General features: G+C 47.2%; 1 protein-coding gene across 4 annotated transcripts in view; it reads right to left on the bottom strand.

Moving 5' to 3' along the window:
* Positions 1-538: 538 nt before the first annotated feature.
* The window catches only part of ATP8A2 (ATPase phospholipid transporting 8A2), a 670261-nt gene continuing 660568 nt past the window's right edge, over positions 539-10231 (bottom strand). For all 4 annotated transcript variants that reach the window (XM_021677381.2, XM_064373518.1, XM_021677384.2 and 1 more), the window contains exon 37: positions 539-6467. In XM_021677381.2, coding sequence (XP_021533056.1) covers positions 6370-6467 — 98 coding nt within the window. In that variant the 3' untranslated portion in view covers positions 539-6369. The remainder of the gene's footprint in view (positions 6468-10231) is intronic.

Here is a 10231-nt window from a genome sequence, read left to right as displayed (position 1 = left end):
ACTTTACCCCAGGTGCGAGGAGGCTGCCTTGGCTGAGGCATCACAGAGAACCTGGAGGCAGTGGATGCTTACCTGAATGCAACTCCTTGTACTTACAGAGAATGGGCAGGGGCGTCTTTCCTCTTTTTAAAGTAACAATGTCACAATTTCCTGCTCACCAATTGAATTTGAGCTGCCTCCCTCTCCTTTTGTAGCCAACTGAGATGAACTAGAGGGAGGGAAGTAATGGAGGAAGGAGGTCATGTAAGCACCATTCTTTCCTTTGAGTGACTGAATCCAAACTCAGTGTGGCCTCCTGGACTCTGTTCTCGAAAAGGGAGCCTTGCCTCAGAGCAAGGAGCATGCGTTCATCTGCAATTCAGACTCTCCCGTGCTCCTGCCACCGAACACTGCTGCCCGGGCCTCGGCTCTCCAGGCAGTGTATGTGTACTTGAGCCCGCACCTGCTGACAAACCCTGTGTTACAGGCCATGGTCCCTGTGGCAGTAAATGCTTATTAGTGGAAACGAAAATTCCAGAAGAAAACACAGTCCAATCACTTACTTTAACAAAAGATTTATTTGAAACAGGTTTGCGCAGACATACACCAGTCAACAGGATTGATTAAAGCCACAAATCACGAAATTATCCCAAAACTTCTAAAAATACAAGTAGATGCCCTTCATTTGTGTTCACTCCAGGAGGGAACCCAGTGCACTATAATGTGCTGCTGTAATTTAACAACCAGAGGACATTAATAGGACGTGAAAACGGTAACACTTCTAGAGGGAGGGAACAAAAAAAACCCACACGCCATAGAAGCGCTCACCACTCTGCTGGGAGCCAATTAAACGTGCCCCCACAGCCCTGCTTCCCTCTGCATAACCAGATTAAAACCTCCCCATTGCAAACAATATTGAAGCAATCCAGGCACAGATGTAACAGCAGACAGGAGAGCACATGGCTTTGCTCGCATGGGAAAGACGCCACAAAGATGATGCTTTTGAACGGTAATTCAGTGACCTGCAGCCCCGTCCCGCAGCTGGCCCTGCTGCAGCTGCCTGCATGGCCCTTGAGAGGGAGGCTCAGAGGGAAGTGGCATGGGACAGGCCTGAACTTGGCCATCTCGGGCAACGGGGGAGAGCGGGGTGGGAGAGGAGAGTAAGAGTTTCAGTACTTACACTGATTTTATCCATGAAAACCCAAAAGTATTTACTGTGCGGGGAAGGAGAGAAACTCCATGACGGGTTATCTTTTTCTGTTTTTTTTTTAGTTGTTTATTGATTCACCTATAACCACATGCCAGGTTATCTCTAGCAATACAACACGCTCCAATCCCATTGGAGGTGAGTTGGCAGCCCGCTCTCTGGCCTCTCTCCCTCTTTCCGGCCTTTTTTCTTTCACACGGAAGAGCTCACCTATAAAAGGCTCTTGATAAGCTCTCTTGACCCCCACGTTTCCTGGGCAGGGTTATTTGGATACTGCTATTACTCCAACTTTCTTCTTCCTCTTTCTGTCATAAATCAAAGCCACCTGACACTTTGCGCCTGACTTTTAAAACAAACAGGTCTCCTTTCTTTCTTTAGCCAGGTCACAAGAACTGCCTATGGGCTAATCTTGAGAGCATGTTTTTCTTAGGCTAAGGCCTGGGAGAAAGAGCAGAGGGGATGTCTCAAAGGCAACTAGGGCCGGAGACTGTCACTTGAAAATGTGCCAGGCTGGGTGTAAAAAGAATCACTCTTTTGTTTCTCCTCAGTCTGGAGAGCAGAGGTGTTCCTCGGAGGTTAACGCTGGATTATATGTGTGGTGGGGCGCGGGGGAGAAAACCCTTCTTTTCTGCTCCCATTTGTTTGTGGCTTCTGCCCATTAAGATTTATGCTGGCTCAATTCCCTTTTTTCCTCGCTCAGGGTTACATCCCAGATTCACAAATCACTCATATCCAACAAATTAAGAGAGCTTTAAACAGAGCATTAGTTAGAGACTGGGCATTAAATGAAGATCAGGTAAGGTGAAGGGGAATGTACTGATGGACAATTTGGGATGCTGAGAAAAAAAAATAATGAGGAGTACAACACATCGAATATGCCCATTCTGTTCCTTTCAAGAGTACCTAACGATGCGGGTCCGGAGCCCTCACTTCCGCAACCCACTGAAAACCTTCTAATGGTCCTTCTTGCCCTTCAAGATGGAAAAATGGCTATGATGGGGTTAAATAATCTCTCCCAAGGCTACACTGAGACAATTAATAGCCTTGAGCCAATGAAGAACCAAGAACAAAGCCAACTGACTTTCTGTTTTTGATGGCAGGGGGCTTCAACTGTCCCCATCGTTATTATGTATGTCCGTATAAACATTTACATGAAGAAAGTATTTCTTGAGTGTAACAGGGGATGCCATCTTTTGACTCGACCTGATAAACTCATTTCTTTGCCAAGTTATTATTTCAGGCTCTGCTTAGCTGCCATTTCCTTGTTCACATTTTTTTATGGATCCCAGGAGATAAAGGCTACATTTCAAATGCTGAAGCTAAATCACTCCTTGAATTACTTTGAGACAATGACCCTGGGCAGTAACTCAAACCCTGGTTGAAGAGTGCGCAGTCCTTTCACACATTCAAAACTAAAGACCACCTTATCCTGTAGCAGAGTTTTGCAAACATCCAGTTCAGCTGTGCTTTAAGTCATAAATCCCTTGGAACAGAAGTACCTGAATGCTTTCTGGTTCCAAACAACAAGATTAAAGGTCATTATTATAACAAATGGAAATTACAGACTATAGCTTTCTTTTTAAAAAATTCAACGTTAAAGCCTGTATTATTTACATACATATACATTATAAGACAGTAGTTACCTAGACTCACTTTTCCCCCCCATTTTTCACGCTTCTTGAGAAGTTATTACTGATTTTCACAGCCAGCTCCCTATAGTAAGACAGACCTGAAGCCTTGTCAAGGAAAGGAGAATGTCAACAGAATCTCAGCAGAGTTCTCCCAAAGCCCAGGTTCACTTCTCAGGCTGTTCCTCCACGAGTGTCAAAGAAATAGCTCTTGTCTCTCCGAAGCACGTTTTGTACGGTGTACTGAATGAACCAAAAGAGTTACCATGCTTTTGTTTTTGTGTGTGCATGTGTGTGTTGGGAGATGGGGGAACATAACCCTGGTCGAGAAGCCTGGAATAGTCTGCATTGAGGCAGGATAGACACATCAGCTCTCCTCCTAAATTATGACTGAGCCTGTTCTGATCAGCATGGAGTATTTACCCAGACTACCCTGCTCTCCTGGTGTATGTTTCCACAGCTACCCTTGCTGGCAGGTGTCAGTGGGTAGTGGCAACCCAGAACTAAGCTCAGAGTACAACTGGTCTCTTTCTTTTGCAGGGACGTCCAGGACAAAACAGAGACTCAGTGCAGGAGTGGGCTGTCTGTGTACAGCAATAGACCAAGGGTTGGTCTGAGTGGATTCTGCCAGTTTAGCTCAATCCAGAGTCCGGCCCTGGAGGGCTAACCAAGTGTGACCTGCCAGCCTGTGGGTCAGTTAGTGTGTGGCAGAGTGACAAGCCCCACGTGGCATTTTCGCTGAGCTGACAGCCAGCGTATGCAACTTAGGCCAGTCCACCCTGCCCCAGGGGAGGGGTTGTGTGTGACACTCTGACCTCAATTTAAAGATAGGACAAATGACACAGCCCCTGAGTCGGCCCTGGCTAAATATTATAGATCACATGTAGTGACAGCTGCTCCTCCTAGAAACCCAATTTAGTCATTTGGCTATGAGAATGCTCAACCATGTGAGAGGACAGAAAAGCATCTCTTCTAATGTTTTCTTCCGTGTGCATCTGTCATCATTGCAAAGACTGTTTAGTCTACTCCTCAAGCGAATAGGAAAATACACCTGTATACTTAAATCCCAGAAAAATATGAACTCTAAGAAATAAAAACAAAAACCCCAAAACAAAAACACACTTAAATTCATAATTCTGATTTGGAAGGCTTCAAGTTCAAGACAGAGCTGTCTGACAAAGAACTGAGTTTTTAATCCACTCTTTCCAACCAGGCTTAGTACACATCTGATGTCTTCCTGAGGGGGCCTGGCAGGACAGCGGCTGCGATGGCAGGGTGGCCACTGATTCCACAGCTGCTGTACCAAGCATTAATAGTTAAGATGCCTAATGCACATTCAATTCCAGTTTTCATTTCTCCTCTGGGTATCTTGGTCATCACTTTTCTGGGTTTGTCGTGTTAGTCATAGGCACATTTCATGTTGTAGCTCCTGCGTGACAGTCCTTCAGTCTTGCTCGGTGCTCTAGTATTTAAAAATGCTTTATGCACCTTGGGGAGAAAGAAACAGCCCTTTTGGGAGCCTCGGCAATGTGAATTGCATTGTTCTGCTGCCCCTCAGGCCCTCTCTGCATTCTGGTCACCTCACAGGTGAAGACTGGTTTTCTTAGTCAATGCAAATCATATTTTAAATTATTTCCATGCCCAATAAGTTGTAGATTTCTGAAAATGAAGGGTTAGGAAGCAAAGTGCACTAATGTCTTATTTCCTAATTTAGCACATTCATCCCCATGGGGTTTACTCATCCTCTGACTCTAGAGCTAAGAGTGATGGGTGTGCTCCTTCGCTGCACAGGCATGTTATAAATTCATTCAGTTCCCAACAGTGAAAATCCAAAACATGCTCTGAATTCCCATTTTCACCAGTAACAGTTGCCAGAAGTATTTAGGCCATCCAACTCTGGTTTGCAAGCAGAGCAGAGAACAGGGCTCCAGGCAGGTTGTTTATTAAGGGCTCCAGGTACTCACATTCATGCCTGAGGGCATCTAGGTTCTGGTTAGATTTAGAGTGTGGGACTCTGCAGTTGGGAAAGTCAGTGACTCAGCACTTCCCTTCCTTATCTTAGAATTCAGGATTTGCCATATTCCGACAGGTACCTGTGTCTAACACTGATGGGATACAGAAAAGAAACCATGTCAGTATATTTTAAAAAAGGTGTTTCTCTCAAATGTTTGGAATTCTTTTCAATTAAAACTGTATGTAAAGGTCTCGTTTAAGCTTTAATACACACTGGGTTGATCATGACAATTGTCTGGGTCTCAGGCTTATTTCAGAGTTTCTACTGCAGAGATCTGGTGGCGATTCCTGTCTCCTCCTCTCAGTGTCTCCGTGCCCTTCCTTCTCCTTCTGAAGACTTCTGTGGCCATCTTGTTCTCCCCGCTCAATGTCCTGTACTCTTGCAACTGGGTTTACTCATCCTCTGACTCTAGAGCTAAGAGCGACAGGTGCGTTCCGTCGCTGCACAGGCACGCTATAAATTCATTCAGTTCCCAATAGTGAAAGTCCAAAATGTGCTCTGAAACAAGCATGGGTTCTAACATAAGTGGATGCCAAAGGCTGGGCAGTCTGGAGGTTGGGAGGTGAGTATTCAGAGCCTGACGGCGGCTGGGAGTGCTGAAGGGTTCTACCACCACTCTGACCTGCGGGGTGGCCCCATGTCAGACAGAGGCAAAGAGACATTTAGAATATATGCGGAAAAGGCTATGTTTCTTTTCTTTACAGAACGAGAAGGGCGGTGGAGGAAGGAATTTTTCGCATCTGTATCTGAGTCTGCAGAGGAACAAGGAAAGGCGCGGGTTTGGGTTGGCTGCCCACCAGCCGCCATGCACTGAGCGCCATGGCCAGCCATGCAGCAGACGTGGGGGTGAGGGGCACCTGGATACGGTGGCGGGACTGGGCCAAGTGCACCTGGAGAGGGTGCGGAAGATTCTGCCAGAGCATCAGTGGGTTCACCCTGCTGGAAATGTGGCAAAGAGATTCAAATAAATGTTCTCAGGTTGACCACCCTGGAACAGATTTTTATGATTTCACTGCAATCAAGAAGTTTATGCCAACTTCATACAAATGAAACAGGAATCAAAGCAGGAGAGCAACCTGCCTACAGTGAAGTCTGCATGTGGCCCGTTGGACTTAATCTGTGAGTTAACCAAACAGGAAGCAAGTGTGCCCTGCTCCAATTACACAGGACGGGCCTCTCACGCAACATAAAACTCCTTTCCCCTTCTCCCAGGACAACTAGTACTGATGTTTAAATATTGGTGAAACATAATGTTTTTAATTTCACACCTCACAGAGCACAGTTGAATGCTTCATGATGACGTAAACAAAAGTCAGGCTAAGCACTGCAGACAAATTGGGAGGGAAAAGATGGCTTCCCCTGCGGTCTACACTCCACGTCTGCGAGGGAATATGTAACTAACAAACTGCTTGGCTAAGGCCACAGAAATGTGTTTTCTGGTGTTTTGGCTGCTGACGCCAGTCTTTTCTGACAAAGATGTTTTAACGCCGGGTGCAACAAACGGAATTTCTTTCCTAAGATCAGTCAGGAAAATTCACGTCTTATTTCTTCCTGGATTTCTTTTTGGTGGTGTCATAAGCACGGATGATTTCTTCCTGACTCACAGCTCCGTGTTCTTCTTGAGAAAAAGCATACCCGTCTGAAAGTGAAGCACACAGGAGAAACTGGTTAACGGGAGGATTGGGGGAGCACACTAGGTTTAAAATGAGCTGCTTTTTTGGCAGCATGCAGGTGAGTGGTATGCGACGCCTGGCCTCCTTAGCCTTGAATAGGTGGAGGCGTGAGATGAAGAAACCTGTGGCCGTAGAGGGGCCGTGATGGCTACGTACAGGCTGACTGGGGTCCCATGGTTCTAGTTGCTGATGCTGGGAAGGGCTCCAAGGGTAGGTTTCCTATTTCTAGGGGGCTGCATCTGAGCTCAGTGTGGGAATCATACACCGTGGGTCATCGGTCCCCATCTGCACTTTCCCACTGCCAATTAAGAGGAAGTACTCCTGTCCACCTGATGCTGTAGGACAGCCGACTATGTATGAAGCTGTAGACATGCCAGGGAAAACACACACAACACTAATAGTACAAGCTGGCAAAATGCACGTGATGCGTGGAGCCTTCCTGTGTTTGTTTGTTTGTTTGTTTATTTATTTATTTATTTGAGATAAGAGTCTTGCTCTGTCACCCAGGCTGGAGTGCAGTGGCACAGTCTTGGCTCACTGCAACCTCTGCCTCCGGGGTTCAAGCGATTCTCCTGCCTCAGGCTCCTGAGTAGCTAGGACTACAGGCATGCGCCACCACGCCCAGCTAATTTTTTGTATTTTTAGCAGAGACGGGGTTTCACCATGTTAGCCAGGCTGGTCTCAAACTCCTGACCTCAAGCAATCTGCCCGCCTTAGCCTCCCAAAGTGCTGGGGTTATAAGGTATGAGCCGCCACACGCGGCCCTGTTTTTAAATCAGACTGATCTGGAGTGGTAATAAGTAATCAAAGTAGGTTTGTTTCCATGTAAACAAAGAAAAAAATTACACAATAAAGTCAAAAGGAATTTAGTGACTGTTGGACCTGTGGCCACAGGAAGACTGTTCTCATACAATCAGTTTATATACTACTAATAAAATAAATAATAGCTAATACTCGTTAAATGCCATGTGTCTAAGACACTGTTCTATAAAATATAGCTCATTGACTCCTCCTAGAAACCCTATGAGATATGTGATTATATTCCTCCCACTTCACAGATGGGAAGATTGAGGCACAGAGATGTTTGTGACCTGCCCAAGGTGCAGACTTCGTGAGTGGCAGAGCTGGGAAGCAAACGCAGGGTCCACACTCTAGAGCTGAGGAAGAGCTTTAGTGTTCACAAGCCCAGAGTGGGGCTTTGCCTCCAACGGGCCCTTCCAACAGAAAGACATTTATAAGCGCCGCTCTCCATGGCTAACCCTTCTGTGTCAGGGGTATGGAAAAGTCCCACAGCTCAATTAGACATTCGGCCAAAAGACAACACAATCAAAAACCTGACACTCTTGACTTCCATCCATGCATGCCTACAACTTATCAAGGGAGCTGTGTGTTCCGTGTCATACTCTTTAAAAGGAGAAAAGTTGTCAGAAAATGTGCCCATGTATCAGTTCCTAAACTGCTTGTTAATTTCCTCAGACATCTGGCTTAAAAATGAAATTTCTAGAGTATCAAGATGTACAGTAACGAGACAGAAGAGTCCTCACGGGATGGAGAAGAGGAGGCTTTAAAACAAGACACTCAGGCTGTTTTCTTACTCTGTGTGTTCCCATAACTGAGAGTCCCAGTCCTGGGCTGGCTTCCCAGCTCCTCCAGAGAGCATGCCTTCCAGCCACTGCCTGCGAATCCCAAAGACTCAGGGGGGTTATCCGGGGAGGCATGGGCTTATCTGCAGGGGTGGCCTGAGAGTTGAATGAGGACATGGGCTGAGCAGCAGGGAGGAGGCCCCAGACCAGTGAAGCCATGGGAGGAAGAGGCAGCGGGCGGGAGAGAAGGTGACGCAAGCTGAGCCAGGGTGAACAGAACAACAGAGAGGAATTTTCCACAGGGGACTTTGTCTACTTGCTCACCTCCATTTCTAGCAAAACAAAACCCATGAACCAAAAATTACCACCATGTGGTAGCCATGGTGAAGACTGGTGTGAGCCCCCGACTGCTGGGTAGAGGAGCAGGTGGGTCCCTGAGCCTGAAGGCAGCACCCGCCTGGAGGGGAGCTCCCTTGGGGGCAGGCGTGCTTGTTCCAGCCTTGCACCCACATCCAGTGCACTTGAACTCTCTGATGAGGTGGCTGCGCTTTAATTCTCAGAGCTTCAGAGTCTTCACATGATCTGCTTTCAAGCACTGAAGAGCAAATGCCACCATTCCTGTTCTCCTAAGAGCGTTTGGATTTTCACCAAGTTGTTCAATCAGAGATCAGCAGTGACAAAGAAACCTCCATTGTCTGGTTTGGAGGAGCTGCCCCAGCCTCCTGCTTCCCTCCAGCACCGTGTGGCACACACACTCCCACCCCAAATCCTGTACAAGGTGCTCTTTGTGAAGCATTTTTACTGCAGTCAAAGAGGAGACGTCTTTCCTTGGGATGTTTCAAAGCAAAATCTAGCAAATAACACTGCCTCGTCTGCTCCAGTAACAAGGCTGTATACTGTGGTCAACTTGGACAATTTCCACTCTCCAGTCCTTGAATAAGGATCGTTTCTAGTACACATCTGATGTCTTCCTGAGGGGGCCTGGCAGGACAGCGGCTGCGATGGCAGGGTGGCCACTGATTCCACAGCTGCTGTACCACCCAGGGGCTGCTCCTCAGTCCTACAGAAGTGATTCTGAGTAAGGAGCAGTCACCCCAAAGAACTGGACATACTCTTTATAAACTCTTCTGGTGGCAGGCTGAGCACTGCTGAGCTCTCCACCCTGAAGATGTCTTTCTCCGCTCGCTGGTTTTTGTCTTAGATTCTGGGGACCCCAAGTGGCTGCAGCATGGGGTCGCGTGGTGGCCAAGAAAGAAAGGGTGGTTCTAGCCCTTGCTTGCTGCTACTTGGCCATGTGACTTTGGGCTCTGTAAGCCCCCTGGGTCTTGGTGTACTTTCCTGTAAATTAAATGGCCTGGACCAGGCAAGGCCCAAGTTCTCTCAAGCTCTGCTCCTCTCTATGGGCTCCAGGACATGTCATGCCCAGTCACACGCAGGCTGCAGGATTCTCTCCTTCTGTCAGTGCCAGTTCACACTGCGCCAACACAGAGGCCTCCACATCCATGCCAGAAAGAAAGGGCCGGGGGCAACAGTCTATCTAAAAGGAATAATTCTTCTTGTATCTTTTTTGGCCTGCTTTTTTTCTCATGGAGAAACTCATGGAGACATAAAAATAAGTTTGGGTGTGTTCTTTTGGGAAGGGTACCTTAGCCTTTGGAATAGTCTACTCCCCGTTCAAATGAAAGGTGCAAAAGCTTTTTCTTTTATTTATCTTGTTTTCCACAACATGCCTGTGTCCACTGCAAACCAAACTCCAGGGGTTTCTTCAGCTCATTACTCTGTCACTTACTCTGTGTGTATTAGTGCCACGGCCACAAGGGGCTCCCGTGGCATTGCAGCAGGATGATTCAGCCCCCCTGGGGTGGGAAGGGGTTTGAGGTTTCCCTTTGAAGAGACAGAGGAGTTCCTCCTCCTGTTGCAAACCTCCCAGGGTAAGTAGAGCACCCTGAGGTCTGTGTTAAATGTCTCCCACCATCCTCCCTAGTTCCCATTGGGTGCACCTACCACCACATTTCCAGCCTGTTCTGCGCTAAGACTTTCTTAACCTTCACTGAGAATAAAAGTGGACTCTACAATTCAAGAGTGAAAGGAGGAGGGCCTGATAGGTTTATCTTGGGAGAGGGAGTCCTCCCAGGTTCAGATAAAAT

The sequence above is a fragment of the Aotus nancymaae genome, unplaced genomic scaffold (assembly GCF_030222135.1).
Source record: "Aotus nancymaae isolate 86718 unplaced genomic scaffold, 86718_ANA_hifiasm-v0.15.2.pri h1tg000009l, whole genome shotgun sequence".
Taxonomy (NCBI): domain Eukaryota; kingdom Metazoa; phylum Chordata; class Mammalia; order Primates; family Aotidae; genus Aotus; species Aotus nancymaae.
Note: the sequence above shows the minus strand (reverse complement) of the source record. Positions and strands in the feature narration are given on the sequence as shown.